Source organism: Argopecten irradians, chromosome 1 (genome assembly GCF_041381155.1).
Source record: "Argopecten irradians isolate NY chromosome 1, Ai_NY, whole genome shotgun sequence".
NCBI lineage: Eukaryota > Metazoa > Mollusca > Bivalvia > Pectinida > Pectinidae > Argopecten > Argopecten irradians.
In genome coordinates, this window is record NC_091134.1 from 44,336,444 (window position 1) to 44,358,285 (window position 21,842).

Here is a 21,842-nt window from a genome sequence, read left to right on the forward strand (position 1 = left end):
TGGATGTGCAAAATATCTCGGAGCAGAAGCTTTTTTGGTTTATTAGTTTAACATCCCATTAACAGCCATGGTCATTTAAGGATGTACCAGGTTTCTTGGTGGATGAAAACCGGAGTACCTGGAGAAAAACTGCCGACCAGCAGTCAGTACCTGGCAACTGCCCCACATGGGATTCGAGCTCGCGACCCAGAGGTGGAGGGCTTACGGTAATATGTCGGGACATCTTATCCACTCGGCCACCGTGGCCCCAAGAAGCAGAAGCCTTATAGATGCATGTTGTAGTTGAAATTAAGGTTTTAGGAAGTAGTTAGGGAGCACTTAATGTCAAACGGACATATTTCTGAGGTTTAAGGAAGTAGTTAGCAAGCACTTAATGTCTAACAGACATATTTCTGAGGTTTTAGGAAGTAGTTAGCGAGCACTTAATGTCTAACAGACATATTTCTGAGGTTTAAGGAAGTAGTTAGCGAGCACTTAATGTCTAACAGACATATTTCTGAGGTTTTAGGAAGTAGTTGGCGAGCACTTAATGTCTAACAGACATATTTCTGAGGTTTTAGTAAGTAGTTAGCGAGCACATAATGTCTAACAGACATATTTCTGAGGTTTTAGGAAGTAGTTGGGAGCACTTAATGTCTAACAGACATATTTCTGAGGTTTTAGGAAGTAGTTAGCGAGCAATTAATGTCTAACAGACATATTTCTGAGGTTTTAGGAAGTAGTTAGCGAGCACTTAATGTCTAACAGACATATTTCTGAGGTTTAAGGAAGTAGTTAGCGAGCACTTAATGTCTAACAGACATATTTCTGAGGTTTAAGGAAGTAGTTAGCGAGCACTTAATGTCTGACAGACATATTTCTGAGGTTTTAGTAAGTAGTTAGCGAGCACTTAATGTCTAACAGACATATTTCTGAGGTTTTAGTAAGTAGTTAGCGAGCACTTAATGTCTAACAGACATATTTCTAGTTTAAGGTTTTGTTGGTTTAAGCAGAACTGATATTATCAAAATTTTTGATGTTGTAAAATTCATATATCATAAACGTGATCACCTTTTGACCAATTTGAGTCTATATATTGATCAAATTATTATTAACTAAATACTATAACTTTATCAGGGAGATATGTAAAACAGATCCCAATCTAAATAAAATCTGATGCTCATTTCTACTCCTAATTCTAATTAGATTGAACTGATCCTAGCGACCAATTCTGTATCAAGACCACCTGCTTAATGAGACCTCATTCTAAGGGTGCAAAACAACCGATTTCATCACAATTTGACATGTATAAGAGACAATTTAGCTATAAAGGCCATCTTATCCCATGGATGATCGTTATAGACAGGTTTGACCATAGTTTTGTTTTCCCCGCTATATGAGCCTTAGATGATTTTTCTGAACATCAGAATCTTGTAGACCCGCATTATTAACAGAAATTGTGTGGCCAATATCCTACTCTGAAGATCAATGTGTGATAGAAGAGAGGAAGTATTGTTTGAACATTTTTATTGATTCGTGTGTAACTGATTACTGGTTCTTAAGTGTTTAACATATTGATCTGTCGGATGCTGGTTAGAACTTCTCTGGTATATCTTTAAACATCGAAATGGTTTTATATGGACGGCATATAAAACGTTGATGGAAGACACGGCCACTTTGTATCAGTTCCGTTTTGAGATCAGTTGTTCATGTTCATGACGAAAAAAAGGAAATCTGTAGTCTCAAACGAATGTTCAAGTTTCATATGAGAGACTTTAAACAGGCTAATGCAGCATGCTTTTAGTGATTGATCCAACATTAGATGCAAAAATTAAAAAAAAATGTATTTGGACTTGGAAAAAATTATATATATCCATAATCTTCTACTGTAAGCCAATTTATTTTTGCTGTGAATTAATATCACATTTTCACACCTCACAAATGTTTCATGACAATTATATTTTGCAGTTTAGAGTAATTAGCCTAAATGTGGTTCTACTTTACTTGGGTTTAGAGCATTTCATGGCAATTTGTTAAATACTGTAACTGTCATTGAATTTATTAATTGGAAATCAACATCCTTTACACTAAATTGTTTAGCATCATAATGAAAATTGTATCGTATCCTTGTGTTACTTAGCTACAAGTTTACTGCCTACCTGACCTCGCCTATTGTATGGTTTTGTCTTTTACATCAGGTGTTCTATATTTGTATTGTTTTAGCATTACAAATAAAACCTATACAACTGCCCGTCTGCCGCCATGGAAATGTTATTGTGTACATCTTCATTAATATGGTCACATAATACACTGAATAGATAAAAAAAAATCAATAGGACTTGTTAATGCTTTTGTTTACAAGTGTATTGATAGATAAAATACCTCAAGGTTAGGTATTATGTGTCATATTGATTGTATTTTAACAAAAGTTGTAATCCTCACTTCTGTCCCAGAGCTCTGTAGAAGCTCCACCATAATGTATGTATGTCCAGTACAGTAGTTCCCAGAAATGCTTTTTTAGCTGTTAATTAGTAAGTTAATTGGTTAAGTGTTGTGTTAGAAACAATTTGAATGAAGAGTTGAAACTAAGATTACTATGTAATAATTAGTGAGAACTTCAGAATGGCTCTGGATTATAGGACACTCAAGTGTATATAGTTATTTAGTCAAAACATGGTAGGTCTTCCTCTAATGTCAAAGTCCTGTACATTTGTTTTCTTCTCGCTATTGAAAAGAATTTTCTGTCGTAAAAACTGCATTTACCGTCCATGATGTCTCAAAAGAAATAGATAAATAAAAATTTCAGCAACAATTTAGATAATAATTTGTGTCTTCACAATAAGCATTGTTCCCTGCCTTATATATGCTGATATTAATTATTGGTAACTTAGAAGAATGACCTTTATCTTTTCTGGAGTTAAGCATCAATTTGAGGATTAATTAACTTGTGTTGAAGACTAGCTGTTTACTTTTAAGATACTTGTTAATTAGTTTTACAGTAATTAGCCAAGAATATTATGTTATGAACCAAACAGTAACATTTGATCTTGTTGAGGATTTTTTCCTTCTTAAATTAGTAAATTTTTTTTTTTTATTTATAAAAAACTCCTTTGAAGCTGCAGATAAGTTTTCCCAACCCATTACCACCAGTGTTCCACTTCTGGGTCACGTCGGTTTGAAATGCCCAAGTGGGCAGCATCTTATAATACCACAAGCCCTTCACTTCCAGGTTGTGAGTTTGAATCCCATGTGGGGCAGTTTCCAGGTACTGAATGCTGGTCGGTGGTTTTTCTCCGGCTTCCTTAAATGACTAGCTGTTTATAGGACATTGAACTAACAAAAACAAAACAAAAAACAAGCCAAAGTGAGCCATTAATTGCTGAGTACTGACTATAGGTCTGTTAATCTTTTTCTCCTGATACTCTGACTTTCCTTCACTTCCTAATCCCGTCACATTCTGAAATGACCCTGACTTTTAACAGGATATTTAACAAAACAAGCCAAAATCAAATACTAGAATCCATGTTGTTATGTTGATGGCTGGCAAAACCTTGTAGATGACAAGTTTCAATATAGATATCTATTGACCGCTGGTGATGTTATACCTAAAGCTATTTTATGGTTGTCACATCTGGCGTCAACAAGGAAATAAGGGATAGAATACGGCAAACATGTGATGTGCTGAGATGGAAAAGGGCATGTCTATATATATATATATATATTTGTTTGCTTGTTAAATCTCACTGTGATGTAAAAAGGAGGATGTTGATGATGAGATGTTGTTGGGAGAATTGTCCCCATCATTTTGTCATGAAAATAATAGTAAAAAAACAACAACCAATCACTAACTATATGTTACACATTTTGATGAGGATACAGCTGTCATGGTTGAGCTGTTGATATAATGAGGCATCCACAGTTACACATGGTTGAGCAAGGCTTCCCCAAGAGACTTTGTACAGTCCCCACCTAGTCCAACTTTCAAATATATATTTTGCTAGTTTATCGAAGCTGTAGATTAATGATAACACTCACTAGTCCTATTTAAACACCAACAGGATTCTTCTATATTTTATAAAAACAAGGCACAGATAAGATTTTGGTATGGTTTTAGCAAATTGATGTGTACCACAATTCTCCTCTATAGATTGTCTTTGTATTGGATCAGTTAGTTCAGATGTTGCCATAATTCTTTATGTACCGTTTCATGCATCATTTGTTGAAGGATTAGCAGAATGTTGACCATCACCAGCACACACTTACCACCAACTGTTTACTACGTAATCTTAAACATCAGGATTTATCAGATATCTGATCAATATAATTACTATATTAATATGTTACATAGATTACCTAGCGATGCATTAATAATAATTTACTTTTGTTTACCATGGTGAGAGTAGGTGGAGTCCCTAGGGAGTAGGCTAACATCTGTCTCTGCTGGGTATTATGTATATGTTGTATCATCCATTACAGAACTTAATGGTCAGCTGTCTGCAGTTTCAATCTTGGAAACGAAACCTCATATCTCATTGCTATCCTCCCCCAAACTCCCAAAGTATATATTCAACTTAAAAACTGTTTTTTTTCCGAAATATGTGCAAATTTTAATGTACTCTTAGACTGAATTGTGTGATCAGCCAAGGTGTGGGTATCTGTGGTGTGGTCAGCCATGGTGTGGGTATCTTTGACGTGGTCAGGCATGATGTGGGTATCTGTGGTGTGGTCAGCCATGGTGTGGGTATCTGTGGTATGGATATCTGTGGTGTGGTCAGCCATGGTGTGGGTATCTTTGACGTGGTCAGGCATGATGTGGTTATCTGTGGTGTGGTCAGCCATGATGCAGGTATCTGTGGTGTGGTCAGCCATGGTGTGGGTATCTGTGGTGTGGTCAGCCATTGTGTGTGTATCTGTGGTGTGGTCAGCCATGATGTGTGTATCTGTGGTATGGTCAGCCATGGTGTTGGTATCTGTGGTGTGGTCAGCCATGATGTGTGTATCTGTGGTGTGGTCAGCCATGGTGTGGGTATCTGTGGTGTGGTCAGCCATGTTGTGGGTATCTGTGGTGTGGTCAGCCATGGTGTGGGTATCTGTGATGTGGTCAGCCATGATGTGGGTATCTGTGGTGTGGTCAGCCATGATGTGGGTTTCTATTGTGTGGTCAGCCATGATGTGGGTTTCAATTTATGTGGTCAGCCATGATGTGGTTATCTGTGGTGTGGATATCTGTGGTATGATCGTCTGTGGTGTGGATATCTGTGGTGTGGTCAGCCATGGTGTGGGTATCTGTGGTGTGGTCACCTATGGTGTGGGTTTCTATTGTGTAGTCAGCCCTGGTATGGGTATCTGGTGTGGTGAGCCATGGTATGGGTATCTGTGGTGTGGTGAGCCATGATATGGGTATCTGTGGTGTGGTCAGCCATGGTGTGGGTATCTGTGGTGTGGTCAGCCATGGAGTGGGTATCTGTGGTGTGGTCAGCCATGGTGTGGGTATCTGTGGTGTGGTCAGCCATTGTGTGGGTATCTGTGGTGTGGTCAGCCATGATGTGGGTTTCTATTGTGTGGTCAGCCATGATGTGGGTATTTATTGTGTGGTCAACCATGATGTAGATATCAGTGGTGTGGATATCTATGGTGTGGTCAGCCATCTATTGTGTGGTCAGCCCTGGTATGGGTATCTGTGGTGTGATCAGCCATGGTTTGGGTATCTGTGGTGTGGTCAGCCATGGTGTGGGTATCTGTGGTGTGGTCAGCCATGATGTGGGTTTCTATTGTGTGGTCAGCCATGATGTGGGTTTCAATTTGTGTGGTCAGCCATGATGTGGATATCTGTGGTGTGGTCAGCCATGATGTGGGTATTTATTGTGTGGTCAACCATGATGTGGATATCAGTGGTGTGGATATCTATGGTGTGGTCAGCCATCTAATGTGTGGTCAGCCCTGGTATGGGTATCTGTGGTGTGATCAGCCATGGTTTGGGTATCTGTGGTGTGGTCAGCCATGGTGTGGGTATCTGTGGTGTGGTGAGCCATAATATGGGTTTCTATTGTGTGGTGAGCCATGATGTGGGTTTCAATTTATGTGGTCAGCCATGATGTGGTTATCTGTGGTGTGGATATCTGTGGTATGATCGTCTGTGGTGTGGATATCTGTGGTGTGGTCAGCCATGGTGTGGGTATCTGTGGTGTGGTCACCTATGGTGTGGATTTCTATTGTGTAGTCAGCCCTGGTATGGGTATCTGGTGTGGTGAGCCATGGTATGGGTATCTGTGGTGTGGTGAGCCATGATATGGGTATCTGTGGTGTGGTCAGCCATGGTGTGGGTATCTGTGGTGTGGTCAGCCATGGAGTGGGTATCTGTGGTGTGGTCAGCCATGGTGTGGGTATCTGTGGTGTGGTCAGCCATTGTGTGGGTATCTGTGGTGTGGTCAGCCATGATGTGGGTTTCTATTGTGTGGTCAGCCATGATGTGGGTATTTATTGTGTGGTCAACCATGATGTAGATATCAGTGGTGTGGATATCTATGGTGTGGTCAGCCATCTATTGTGTGGTCAGCCCTGGTATGGGTATCTGTGGTGTGATCAGCCATGGTTTGGGTATCTGTGGTGTGGTCAGCCATGGTGTGGGTATCTGTGGTGTGGTCAGCCATGATGTGGGTTTCTATTGTGTGGTCAGCCATGATGTGGGTTTCAATTTGTGTGGTCAGCCATGATGTGGATATCTGTGGTGTGGTCAGCCATGATGTGGGTATTTATTGTGTGGTCAACCATGATGTGGATATCAGTGGTGTGGATATCTATGGTGTGGTCAGCCATCTAATGTGTGGTCAGCCCTGGTATGGGTATCTGTGGTGTGATCAGCCATGGTTTGGGTATCTGTGGTGTGGTCAGCCATGGTGTGGGTATCTGTGGTGTGGTGAGCCATAATATGGGTTTCTATTGTGTGGTGAGCCATGATGTGGGTTTCAATTTATGTGGTCAGCCATGATGTGGTTATCTGTGGTGTGGATATCTGTGGTATGATCGTCTGTGGTGTGGATATCTGTGGTGTGGTCAGCCATGGTGTGGGTATCTGTGGTGTGGTCACCTATGGTGTGGGTTTCTATTGTGTAGTCAGCCCTGGTATGGGTATCTGGTGTGGTGAGCCATGGTATGGGTATCTGTGGTGTGGTGAGCCATGATATGGGTATCTGTGGTGTGGTCAGCCATGGTGTGGGTATCTGTGGTGTGGTCAGCCATGGAGTGGGTATCTGTGGTGTGGTCAGCCATGGTGTGGGTATCTGTGGTGTGGTCAGCCATTGTGTGGGTATCTGTGGTGTGGTCAGCCATGATGTGGGTTTCTATTGTGTGGTCAGCCATGATGTGGGTATTTATTGTGTGGTCAACCATGATGTAGATATCAGTGGTGTGGATATCTATGGTGTGGTCAGCCATCTATTGTGTGGTCAGCCCTGGTATGGGTATCTGTGGTGTGATCAGCCATGGTTTGGGTATCTGTGGTGTGGTCAGCCATGGTGTGGGTATCTGTGGTGTGGTCAGCCATGATGTGGGTTTCTATTGTGTGGTCAGCCATGATGTGGGTTTCAATTTGTGTGGTCAGCCATGATGTGGATATCTGTGGTGTGGTCAGCCATGATGTGGGTATTTATTGTGTGGTCAACCATGATGTGGATATCAGTGGTGTGGATATCTATGGTGTGGTCAGCCATCTAATGTGTGGTCAGCCCTGGTATGGGTATCTGTGGTGTGATCAGCCATGGTTTGGGTATCTGTGGTGTGGTCAGCCATGGTGTGGGTATCTGTGGTGTGGTGAGCCATAATATGGGTTTCTATTGTGTGGTGAGCCATGATGTGGGTTTCAATTTGTGTGGTCAGCCATGATGTGGATATCTGTGGTGTGGTCAGCCATGATGTGGGTTTCTATTGTGTGGTCAGCCATGATGTGGTTATCTATGGTGTGGATATCTGTGGTATGATCATCTGTGGTGTGGATATCTGTGGTGTGGTCAGCCATGGTGTGGGTATCTGTGGTGTGGTCACCTATGGTGTGGGTTTCTATTGTGTGGTCAGCCCTGGTATGGGTATCTGGTGTGGTGAGCCATGGTATGGGTATCTGTGGTGTGGTCAGCCATGATATGGGTATCTGTGGTGTGGTCAGCCATGGTGTGGGTATCTGTGGTGTGGTCAGCCATGGAGTGGATATCTGTGGTGTGGTCAGCCATGGTGTGGGTATCTGTGGTGTGGATATCTGTGGTGTGGGTATCTGGGGTGTGGTCAGCCAAGGTGTTGGTATCTGTGGTGTGGTCAGCCATGGTGTGGGTATCTGTGGTATGGTCAGCCCTGGTGTGGGTATCTGTTAAGTGATCACCCATGGTGTGGGTATCTGTGGTGTGGTCAGCCCTGGTGTGGATATCTGTGGTGTGGTCAGCCCTGGTGTGGGTATCTGTGATGTGGCCAGCCATGGTGTGGGTTTCTATTGTGTGGTCAGCCATGATGTGGGTATTTATAGTGTGGTCACCCATGATGTGGATATCTGGGGTGTGGTCAGCCATGGTGTGGGTAACAGTTAGGTACCATAGCTGTGGTGTGTATCTGGTGTAGCTATTCTATGGTTGGATCATTAAGTAAATGTCTCCAATAGGTATATGACTGTGTAAAACAGCAAGAGACCATGATGCAATCATCTCTGTAAGCTAAAACAGCTTTTAGTAATTAAAGTCTTGCTGCTATGAATTTTACATCTTCAGAAGTTCAAGCTTTGCATGTTTTTGACTCTGATCCTCGGATGACTTTGTTAAAGATTTGCGTGTCAGTTGTAATTTGGAGGAAGTAGGTTTTAAGTGTTTGTGTTCTAGGTTTAGTAACTTTTCTGTGTTGTAATTACCAGGTGAATGTCCTCTATTGATTGTGTTTTCAGGAGGCCTGTTTTTTGTACTTTTACATCTCACACCTATGCAATGATACTATTGCCATTGAGTGATTCTCCTAAGATCTATTACTTGTTATGTGACTATGATTTTAGCCACCTGTATCATTTCAGGTAATTTGTACCATGATCATGATGTTATTACATGATAAATCTCAAGACGAGTCACATGAAATGTGACCAAGATCACAATGTAACCTTAGGTCTCCTGTCATGTTATATTAGGTCAGAAATCTTCAATGTGACTTTGAATCACTTATATTCTCACATTGAGTCACTTATAAACTGACCATGAGTCACTTATAAACTGACCATGAGTCATTCATAAACTGACCATAAGTCATTTATAAACTGACCATATGTCACCTGTAATCTGACCCAGAGTCACCTGTAATCTGATCATGAGTCACCGGTAATCTGACCCAGAGTCACCTGTAATCTGATCATGAGTCACCGGTAATCTGACCCAGAGTCGCCTGTAATCTGACCCAGAGTAACCTGTAATCTGACCATGAGTTACCTGATATCAGACCATGAGTCACCTGTAATCTGACCATGAGTCACCTGTAATCTGACCATGAGTCACCTGTAATCTGACTCTGAGTCACCTGCAATCTGACCCAGAGTCACCTGTAATCTGACCATGAGTCACCTGTAATCTGACCCTGAGTCACCTGTAATCTGACCATGAGTCACCTGTAATCTGACCCTGAGTCACCTGTAATCTGACCATGAGTTACCTGTAATCAGACCATGAGTCACCTGTAATCTGACCATAAGTCACTTGTAATCTGACCCAGAGTCACCTGTAATCTGACCATAAGTCACTTGTAATCTGACAATGAGACACTTGTAATCTGACCATGAGTCACCTGCAATCTGACCATGAGTCACCTGTAATCTGACCCTGAGTCACCTGCAATCTGACCATGAGTCACCTGTAATCTGACCACGAGTCACCTGTAATCTGAACACGAGTCACCTGTAATCTGAATCTAGTCATTTTAGGTCACCTGTAATATTATCATGAGTCACGTGAATCTGATAAAACCTATATCAGAGTTTTTTTTACCTGTAATCAGCTAGAGACAATAGATCACCGACTGGAATAAGACCAGGATGATGATTGCCTAGGCAGATCTTGGATACTTTGCCAGAGCCAGTTAATCACGGTTCTGTAGAGAATAATTATAGCTGTCTCTGGCTGTTACAGCCTAGATCCTACCTGACTAGGATTTGTGATGTTGAGTAATTGTACTTGCTGTGAAGGCCCTATTTACATGCTGGCCTGCAGACTCACTTTCTTGTTTCTTCAGCATTTCTTTATCAGCTAAACAGGAATCAGCAGCTTTTCAAGGGACTATACTCTGATTAATAGAATTTTTATGCTATGGTGCAGCGTCCGTCGTCCGTCCGTCGTCCGTCTGTCCGTCTGTCCGGCCGTCTGGCGTCAACTTTTCCATTTAAACAACTTCTTCTCCAAAACTTGGAGACCTAGAGTCCTGAAATTTGACTTATAGCATGCTGGGATGAAGGGCTATCAAGTTGTTCAAATAAATGAAGTTGACCTTCATTCAAGGTCACAGGCGTCAAATAGGTGAAAATCTTTAACAGACTTCTTCTAAATAACCAATCTGAGGCCTAGAGACCTGAAATTAAGCCTGTGACATGCTGGGATAAAGGGCTACTAAGTTTGTTCAAATGAATGACCTTGACCTTCATTCAAGGTCACAGGGGTTAAATAGGCTGAAATATCTTGTTAATACTTCTACATCATAACCAAGAGGCCTAGAGATCCGATATTTGGCATGTAACATGCTGGGATGAAGGACTACCAAACTTGTTCAAATGAATAACCTTGACTTTCATTCAAGGTCACAGGGGTCAAATAGGCTAAAATCTTTAAACAACTTCTTTTTAATAACCAAGAGGCCTAGGAACCTGATATTAGGCCTGTGACATACTGGGATAGAGGGCTATCAAGTTTGTTCAAATGAATGACTTTGACCTTCATTCAAGGTCACAGGGGTCAAAAAGGCTCAAATCTTTAAACAACTTCTTCTTAATAACCAAGAGGCCTAGGGACTTGATATATTGGGCCTGTGGCATGCTGGGATCAAGGGCTACCAAGTTTGTTCAAATGAATGACCTTGACCTTCATTCAAGGTCACATAAATAGGCTAAAATCTTTAAATGACTTCTTCTAAATAACCAAACAGCCTAGGCACCTGATATTGGGCATGTGGCATGCTGCAATAAATGACTACCAAGTTTGTTCAAATAAATGACCTTGACCTTCATTCAAGGTCACAGGTGTCAAATAGGCTAAAATCTTTAAATGACTTCTTCTTAATAACCAAACAGCCTAGGCACCTGATATTGGGCATGTGGCATGCTGGAATAAATGACTACCAAGTTTGTTCAAATAAATGACCTTGACCTTCATTCAAGGTCACAGGGGTCAAATAGGTGAAAATCTTTAAACGACTTCTTTTTATTAACCAAGAGGCAAAGAGGCCACTAATGTGCTTAGGGATGATATAAATTCTTATTTACTCTATTTGTTAAGTATGAACCATGTATGATTTCCAGATTGCAGGTGAGCGATTCGGGCCCATTGGGCCCTTGTTATTTTTATTCGCAAAACATTCCTTCAACCTCTACCAACTGAATAACCCTGCATGTACATTACCCACAAACCATCAGCGTTAGAATGTGAGAAGCGTAAATGATTCCTGTTACCTTATCTAATTTGATTTTGGCGGCAAATATGAAAAGAGGATTGACGTGGAAAAGAAAAACAAAATAAATTAAAACATTGTATTCATTTTTAAAAGATCATTTAAGAAATACTGCTGAATTAATTACATTTTTATTTCAAACAAAAAAATAGGAGTATTAATGAATAATAGAACAGCCTAATCATCATAATTTTTTCATAAGAAATTATCATTTAAAAAAAAAAATTATTTATTAAATAATAGATATATGATCAGCAGATCAAAAACGTCCTTAAATTTTTCCAGAATTTAAATAATTAAATATAATAAATTAGTATGAAATTTGATTCATATTTTTACATAATTAATTTATTTTTCTTCATTTTCTTTACCGAATCTATAGAAACACAAGTCATATTTACTATTATAAAACATCATAAACGTTATTGGTAATAAAAGCTGGCTTGTAGAAATAATAAAATAACTGAATTTTAACATGATTAAATTTTAACGTGATTAATTATTGACCCTCAAGTTTAATATTTTGACCCTCAGGATTTTAGAGCCAAGGGTCACTGACTCTTGGGATTTTGTTCCTACTGGATGCCCTGACCATCTTGATGTTTTCAGAACCAAAAAATCCTTGTTTTAAGAAAAAAGAGGAAAATTCATCAAAAATTTTATAACATTTTATAACCCAGGTATATATTATTTCTTGGCATAAAGAAAATGTTATTATTTATTGATGATAGAAAATGAATGGGTCAAACATTATAGTAAAATTATGGTATTTTACACAATATCATATAAAAGTATTTTAGGAAAGCTTCACTATGCATTAATTGCATTGTATTGGGTCAATTGATGGTGCTGTAGAAGCTCAATTGGTACCAAACATGGTTGGTGTCAGACGGTTTCAGGTTCGAAACTTCTACAGTTTCTCCTCAACTTGTGCAGTGGTAATGGGTCTAAAAGAGTTTTAGAATGAAGGGAAGAGTGTAGCAGGACTAAAATGTGTCAATCATTTGTGACCTAGCTTGTAGCTCAAAAGAGAGAGTTAGTGTAAGAGGTCGTACCCTGACCTAGCTATACTGGTACTTCTTCCTTCCCTCCCACCCTGTTCCACTACAGCTTGATGTAGAACTTTTCACTTAATGGTACTGACTGTTACTGAACATTTCTGTAGATAAATGTATCCTATCATTACTGTATAGTGACTTTACTGGAACAAAATCAATTCTTCGTTATTAAAGCACTTTGATGGAACACATGTTTTTCTCTCTCTGGGGACATGATTTTTACAACAGGACAGTTTGATGTTTTATTCCAATTATACTTCATGACCAAAAAGCTTGATGCTATCAAATATAGTACAACAATGTCCCAATTGCTCCATAAATTTTCAGGCTGACTGACTTTTGGTATAGTCTTTCTGTTTGAATTTGAATAAAAATTACTGAACTATAACTTTGACTGGACATGTCATAAAGTGTATGCCCTGTCAATGCAGCATGGAGTTACATTTGAAATGTAAACAGAGTAAATTAATTGACATCCCCTGGAGAAAAATCTTCTATTCATCACTGGAGAAAAATTGATATGGACATGTCTTCATTTTCAGAATTATTATTTGAATAAAAATTTGGTAATATTAAGGCTTATACAGTGTTTACAGAATGAATCAGAAATAGTTTGGTTGTGGCTGTGACATTTCTTTTTTCTTTGTTTCAGTTTCATGATGGTGCTCATTTGTCTCATCTTTAGTGTATTATCCACAATAGCTCAGTACACCAGCTTTGCCAACGAAACCCTCTTCTGGATGGTAAGTATCCAATCATGGCTTAGTTCATAAGTTAATTGATCAATCACAGCTCAGGACACAAACCCTCTTCTGGATGCCAAGTATCCGATCATGCCTTAGTTAATAGATTAATTGGCCAATCACAGCTCAGTACACAAACTTTGCCAAGGAAACCTTCTTCTGGATGGTAAGTATCCAATCATGGCTTAGTATATAAATTAGTTGGTCAATCACAGCTCAGTTTAAAAACCCTCCTCATGATGGCAAGTATTCAATCATGGCTTAGTAAATAAATAATTGGCCAATCACAGCTCAGTACACAAACCCTTTTCAGGATGGTAAGTATCCAATCATGGCTTAGTAAATAAATTGTATGACCAACTGCAGCTCGGTATACAAGCTTTGCTAACCTCTTTAATGGATGGTAATTATCCAATCATGGCTTAGTACACAAATTCATTGCTTAGTAAACAAATTCAATGACCAATCACAGCTCGGTACACAAGCTTTGCCAACGAAACCCTATTCTGGAGGGCAGGTATCCAATCAAGGCTTAGTTAACAAATTCAATGACCAATCACAGCTCGGTACACAAGTTTTGCCAACGAAACCCTATTCTGGAGGGCAGGTATCCAATCAAGGCTTAGTAAACAAATTCAATGACCAATCACAGCTCCGTACACAAGTTTTGCCAACGAAACCCTATTCTGGAGGGCAGGTATCCAATCAAGGCTTAGTAAACAAATTCAATGACCAATCACAGCTCGGTACACAAGCTTTGCTAACGAAACCCTATTCTGGAGGGCAGGTATCCAATCAAGGCTTAGTTAACAAATTCAATCACCAATCAAAGATCAGTACACAAGCCTTGCCAAACTCTTCTGGATAGTAAATATGCTTATCCAATCATGGCTAAGTACACAAATTGATTAAACTAACCACAGCTCAATGTACATTTTCTTCCAATGAAAGCCTCTTTTGTTTGGTAACAACCCAAAAAAGAGCTTAGAACATAAGCTTCACTCATGAAACTTTGGCTGGATGTTAGATGTTCAATCATATCTCATACACTGCACTTTAACAACCAAGCAAAACTCATAAGTTAAGCTTCACCAACCAATCACACATGGCGGCCTAGTATGACCAATCACAGTTCAGAACACAAGTTTTGCCAACAAAAAGCTTCTGGATGCTAATTATCTCAATCACTATTATTAAAATGTTGTTTCTCATAATTAATATTCTATTTCTGTTTTATGAATGTCAATAAATCCACCACCTACTTATTTACTCCTTAATTTTTTTATTCTTTTTGCAGGAGATTGTTCTTGTTGTATTTTTTGGTCTGGAATATGTAATTCGACTATGGTCTGCTGGATGCCGTAGTAAATATATGGGATTGAAAGGGAGGCTACGTTTTGCAAGAAAACCTATATCAATCATAGGTAAGTTTCTACCGTATAAATTAGTGTAGGATAGTGTATACTTTGAACATCGTATTAGGAAGTAATTTTAGATAGTGTCCGAAATCTTTTGCACACTCCCCGCTATCTGTCTAGCTTCGTACTAATTCTTTTGAAGTAGAAAGTTGTAGCATATGACTTGCTCCACCTGAAGCAAATTAAACGGCAATGTACTGTAATATTACATAATTCTGATGGTCAATAATTCTTTAATTTATTCCATCACATATTTCATCTACAAAAGGATCATATAATTATATGTTACTACATGTATATCAAACATTTTATGGAATACATAATGATTTGTTACAGAAAGTAGACATAATCTCTGATATGAATATGAATAATAATGAGTAGAGTATCAACCAGCTGCCTCATACTCACCACTAATAAAAAATATTAATAACCTAGAAATTTGATCAAAGTAATGTTGTATCTGTAGTACTATTACTCTGGTTAGGAAATTGAGTGTACAAATCAACTGCCCATTGACACAGTGAAACCTGCCTTTCTTAGGGTCCCAAATGGCCATGCATTTATAACGCAATTTGACCTGTGTATAAAGACCACTTGGTTATAGAAACCACTTTTCTCTTGTGCCTTGGGTGGTCTTTATGGACAGGCTTGACTGTATTCTGAAATTTAATGTGAATGATGACTGACCAGAATCTTAGCACTGTGGAGTATAATAGAGCACAGGTTTGACATTTTAACACTGTTGCGGTGTTATTATCAATAAGGACAAACCACTGATACACATGTTGTTATTACAGCACCATTAATAACTGAATGAATTAATGGCCAATATCAGAGCACGATACTCCAAAGTTTTATATCAATAACAAAAGGACAATATGATGTAACAGCATGGATATTATGTTTCATCTCATGTATATTGACCAATAATATTACACTATTATAAAGTATAATTATACCTCCTGCAACAAAGATAAGGTGGGGGGGGGAGTAGTACTGTCAGGTTGTCTGTCTGTCCATCTGCTCATCAGAAGACAAAACGATTGACAAATGAGTGCTTAACTGTTTGAGAGATTTGAAAACTCTTACAATAATCCTTATACAATATATACATGTATGTGCGTAACCTATTTTGAGACAAGATACCTCTGTCTTTTTCAGAGTTATTGCCCTTTTGTTGCAAAATGGGAGGCGGGGTGGGGGGATGGTTATATAACTTCACTTTCTGGATGATAATTCTAGTAATTCTAAGGTTCTGAATGCGATAATTCTTATGTTCTGAAATCTAATATGAACAAGGACAGGCCAATGATATTGTAACACTGCTGTCTGCATTTAAGCACAATATAATGAATTAAAAAGTGTCGGTTAAACAAGACAACAGCTAAATCAACTCCACTGCTACTATAACAACATTAAAACACAAGTTTAACCTTGACTTCTTGTTGAAGGCTAACTTAACACGATTCAATATCCTTCACAATGTTATTATTTCCCCTTTTATGACTTGAAAATAGCTTGTAATGGTCACAAAACATCATCTCATTTATGATGTGTTTCAAAATGTGGGTATTGCCTTTGACAATCCACGGAAAACAATATAAACATTACAATCAGCAGGAATATACATATGACGCTAATAAAAATGGCATGTTTAATGAAATCTTGTAAACAATGAACATACATTTAAAATGGTTTTTATCATGACTCAAAAAAGCAACATGCTTTGATATTTTTATTTAGAAGTACCAAATAGACATATATTGCCATCTTGAGTTTCTAATGGCGTAATAATGTCATTGTTATTATGCAACAATTGACTTTCACTACATTGTTTTACACCAGCGGCCTAATATTACATTAGGTAAGTAGTAAAATAATTGGAAAATAATGTGATGAAACAAAACAAAATGTTCTCATACATAATATAGCGCCAGTTTTTATGCCTGTTTGTACCGTATTCTACATAATAAGCAACCCTGTCTGTATAAGCTTCCATTCCCCATTTTGTGGCCTCAAATTCATTTACATCAGATTTGAATCTTTACTAAATGTAGACTGACTGTTAAAATGAATACCATCTACCAATAGTTTATTTACTTATTTATTTTTGTGAATTTGTTGTTGTATACCTTGTGCAATAGTTTTGTGAAAGGTCTATATTATGACACCATTTATGTGCCCCTCATTTAATTAATGACACAGCCTTTGTGTGATTAAGGATTCAGCACATCCTATAAGGTTTCATAGAGAATTAAAAAGTGATGGTAGAGGATTGAGAACTCAGTAAGTAGAGTCATTAAATATAATGTTGCTTTAGATGTACTTACTTATATAAGGGATCTATTTTCTCCTAATTTTATTTCAGATTTCCTTGTGGTGTCAGCATCAGTTGTAGTACTGTCAGCAGGCTCTGAGGGTCAAGTATTTGCCACTTCAGCAATCAGGTATGCATTATCAGGGCCACATTGGCCATGATACATGGTCAGGGCTAACTTAGCTGAAACATAGTCAGAGCCAAATTAGATAATAAAAATTCAATTGTAAAGAGGCTGAACTTGATATGTCACACTGTACCAAATATCAGTATGGAAATGATGTTGTTTTTTCTCTCTTTTTTTTCATTTCATATATGGTTTTCATGCATAATTAATCAAGTATCAAGGTTTAATATTTACAAGAATTCTATGCATATTTTTTTGTTATTTGTTCTTTGATTTTATGTCCCCTTTTCATAGAATGGGAGTTGGTATTAATTATTAAACATATCTGGTTTTACACCGGCCATATCATATTGATTCCAGAAGAAAAAAAAAAAAAAAAATCCCAGATATTGTGATCAATGCTTAATTGTCACACATATTTTAAATAATAATGACAAGTCCTTTTGTTTTCCAGGGGTGTGAGATTTTTACAGATTTTACGAATGCTTCATGTCGATCGTCAAGGAGGGACATGGCGGCTATTAGGTTCTGTAGTGTATATACATAGACAGGTGAGTAATTGGTACTGGTCTAAATATCTGTAGACCCCAGTATTTCCTTATCACACAGTTATCTGCTGCTGCTGAAAGTTGTTAATCATAACGATGTACTGGCAAGGATAGTTATATAACTCAGTCTGTAATGTGTTAATACAACTTAAACTGCTTGGCCATGGCATCCTAAAGTTTTGAGGCAAGATTTCGAACATCAGATACCTTAACTGCTGGGTCACCACATGCCAGGAGTAATGTATCGAACATTTTAACCATAATGCCACTGCTGTAGAGAGTTAAAAAATCAGAGGTCGATCACTACGCACCTTTACGATATAGGCACCAAGGCTGGAGCCTTAAAATCAGCCAGTGTAGGTATATGGCCACCATAATCCAAAGATAGGGGGCTAGATTTAGAATTAGGTTGTTAGACACTTTAACTACTCAGCCCCTGGACCTCCCACCTAAAACAGCAGTTACCATGGATACTAATAAGATAATAACATTGATTATTCTCTTAAAACCATAATACAAATAAGTAAAATTAAGAATCTTTACAAAGAGTTAGCACGATATCTTTATCAACTTGTCAAATTGATAGACATAGTCTCGATGGAGACAATAAAATCTCTTTCCTTTTTAGACTAGACATAATGAACGTCTCGCCACCCCATACATAGGTAAATAATGTCACTACTAACAACAACCCAACATTGAAATGAATCTACCCTCCCATAACCTGAACCAATCTATGTGGAGGATATTAGAACAATGAAGTTGCACACTTTGATGGGCTAGCTGTTTTACTTGAATTATAGATTTGGTTAACCTTTCATTAAATGTACTTTGGTAATCCGATTTGGAAATTATTCTTATTTTCTCAGATGTTGCGAAACAGCTGCCTGGATACTAATAGCCGGAATTTATGTTTACTTCAAAAATTCACATTATGTTCGGTCCGGCAAAAACTTGTTCGGTCCGGCTTACTCACAGTCCTTGCCGGTCCAATTGTCCAGCCATTTTTTTCAAATGTCTGTTTTCTGTATCTCCTTGTTATGAAATGGAAATTAGAGGGAGTGGCTGTAACTGAGTGTATGGATTTGTTGTCCTGTACCCATCATGTCCTTGTCTTTTCCTGGTCCTGTACCCATTATGTACTTGTCTTTTCCTGGTCCTGTCCCCATCATACCCTTGTCTTTTTCTGGTCCTGTCCCCATCATGTCCTTGTCTTTTCCTGGTCCTGTACCCACCGTGTCCTTGTCTTGGGTCTTGTCTCCATCATGTACTTGTCTTTTCCTGGTCCTGTCCCCATCATGTCCTTGTCTTTTCCTGGTCCTGTCCCCATCATGTCCTTGTCTTTTCCTGGTCCTGTCCCCATCATGTCCTTGTCTTGGTCTTGTCCCCATCATGTCCTTGTCTTTTCCTGGTCCTGTCCCCATCATGTCCTTGTCTTTTCCTGGTCCTGTCCCCATCATGTCCTTGTCTTTTCCTGGTCCTGTCCCCATCATGTCCTTGTCTTTTCCTGGTCCTGTCCCCATCATGTCCTTGTCTTTTCCTGGTCCTGTCCCCATCATGTCCTTGTCTTTTCCTGGTCCTGTCCCCATCATGTCCTTGTCTTTTCCTGGTCCTGTCCCCATCATGTCCTTGTCTTTTCCTGGTCCTGTCCCCATCATGTCCCTGTCTTTTCCTGGTCCTGTCCCCATCGTGTCCTTGTCTTTTCCTGGTCCTGTCCCCATCTGTCATGTCCTTGTCTTTTCCTGGTCCTGTCCCCATCATGTCCTTTTCCTGTCCTGTCCCCTTGTCCTTGTCTTTTCCTGGTCCTGTCCCCATCATGTCCTTGTCTTTTCCTGGTCCTGTCCCCATCATGTCCCTGTCTTTTCCTGGTCCTGTCCCCACCGTGTCCTTGTCTTTTCCTGGTCCTGTCCCCATCGTGTCCTTGTCTTTTCCTGGTCCTGTCCCCATCATGTCCTTGTCTTTTCCTGGTCCTGTCCCCATCATGTCCTTGTCTTCCTGTCTTGTCCCCATCATGTCCTGTCTTTTCCTGGTCCTGTCCCCATCATGTCCTTGTCTTTTCCTGGTCCTGTCCCCATCATGTCCTTGTCTTTTCCTGGTCCTGTCCCCATCATGTCCTTGTCTTTTCCTGGTCCTGTCCCATCATGTCCTTGTCTTTTCCTGGTCCTGTCCCCATCATGTCTTTTCTGGTCTTTTCTGTCCTTGTCTTTTCCTGGTCCTGTCCCCATCATGTCCTTGTCTTTTCCTGGTCCTGTCCCCATCATGTCCTTGTCTTTTCCTGGTCCTGTCCCCATCATGTCCTTGTCTTTTCCTGGTCCTGTCCCCATCATGTCCTTGTCTTTTCCTGGTCCTGTCCCCATCATGTCCTTGTCTTTTCCTGGTCCTGTCCCCATCATGTCCTTGTCTTTTCCTGGTCCTGTCCCCATCATGTCCTTGTCTTTTCCTGGTCCTGTCCCCATCATGTCCTTGTCTTTTCCTGGTCCTGTCCCCATCATGTCCTTGTCTTTTCCTGGTCCTGTCCCCATCATGTCCTTGTCTTTTCCTGGTCCTGTCCCCATCATGTCCTTGTCTTTTCCTGGTCCTGTCCCCATCATGTCCTTGTCTTGGTCTTGTCCCCATCATGTCCTTGTCTTTTCCTGGTCCTGTCCCCATCATGTCCTTGTCTTTTCCTGGTCCTGTCCCCATCATGTCCTTGTCTTTTCCTGGTCCTGTCCCCATCTTTTTTCTGTCCTTGTCTTTTCTATTTTCTGGTCCTGTCCCCATCATGTCGTCTTCTTTGTCCTGTCCCCATCATGTCCTTGTCTTTTCCTGGTCCTGTCCCCATCATGTCCTTGTCTTTTCCTGGTCCTGTCCCCCATCATGTCCTTGTCTTTTCCTGGTCCTGTCCCCATCATGTCCTTGTCTTTTCCTGGTCCTGTCCCCATCATGTCCTTGTCTTTTCCTGGTCCTGTCCCCATCATGTCCTTGTCTTTTCCTGGTCCTGTCCCCATCATGTCCTTGTCTTTTCCTGGTCCTGTCCCCATCATGTCCTTGTCTTTTCCTGGTCCTGTCCCCATCATGTCCTTGTCTTTTCCTGGTCCTGTCCCCATCATGTCCTTGTCTTTCCTGTCTGTCCCCATCATGTCCTTGTTTTTCCTGGTCCTGTCCCCATCATGTCCCATATGTCTTTTCCTGGTCCTGTCCCCATCATGTCCTTGTCTTTTCCTGGTCCTGTCCCCATCATGTCCTTGTCTTTTCCTGGTCCTGTCCCCATCATGTCCTTGTCTTTTCCTGGTCCTGTCCCCATCATGTCCTTGTCTTTTCCTGGTCCTGTCCCCATCATGTCCTTGTCTTTTCCTGGTCCTGTCCCCATCATGTCCTTGTCTTTTCCTGGTCCTGTCCCCATCATGTCCTTGTCTTTTCCTGGTCCTGTCCCCATCATGTCCTTGTCTTTTTCCTGGTCTGTCCCCATCATGTCCTTGTCTTTTCCTGGTCCTGTCCCCATCATGTCCTTGTCTTTTCCTGGTCCTGTCCCCATCATGTCCTTGTCTTTTCCTGGTCCTGTCCCCATCATGTCCTTGTCTTTTCCTGGTCCTGTCCCCATCATGTCCTTGTCTTTTCCTGGTCCTGTCCCCATCATGTCCTTGTCTTTTCCTGGTCCTGTCCCCATCATGTCCTTGTCTTTTCCTGTTCCTCTGTCCCCATCATGTCCTTGTCTTTTCCTGGTCCTGTCCCCATCGGTCCTTGTCTTTTCCTGGTCCTGTCCCCATCATGTCCTTGTCTTTTCCTGTCCTGTCCCCATCATGTCCTTGTCTTTTCCTGGTCCTGTCCCCATCATGTCCTTGTCTTTTCCTGGTCCTGTCCCCATCATGTCCTTGTCTTTTCCTGGTCCTGTCCCCATCATGTCCTTGTCTTTTCCTGGTCCTGTCCCCATCATGTCCTTGTTTTTTCCTGGTCCTGTCCCCATCATGTCCTTGTCTTTTCCTGGTCCTGTCCCCATCATGTCCTT

The 21,842-nt window shown here is 40.2% G+C and overlaps 1 protein-coding gene across 4 annotated transcripts in view; it reads left to right on the plus strand.

Annotated features, from left to right (window-relative positions):
* The window catches only part of LOC138329396 (potassium voltage-gated channel subfamily KQT member 1-like), a 74,290-nt gene that overhangs the window by 32,175 nt on the left and 20,273 nt on the right, over nt 1–21,842 (plus strand). For all 4 annotated transcript variants that reach the window (XM_069276359.1, XM_069276376.1, XM_069276367.1 and 1 more), the window contains 4 exons: nt 13,357–13,447; nt 14,745–14,871; nt 17,234–17,312; nt 17,764–17,860. In XM_069276359.1, the coding sequence (XP_069132460.1) occupies nt 13,357–13,447; nt 14,745–14,871; nt 17,234–17,312; nt 17,764–17,860 (394 nt within the window). The remainder of the gene's footprint in view (nt 1–13,356; nt 13,448–14,744; nt 14,872–17,233; nt 17,313–17,763; nt 17,861–21,842) is intronic.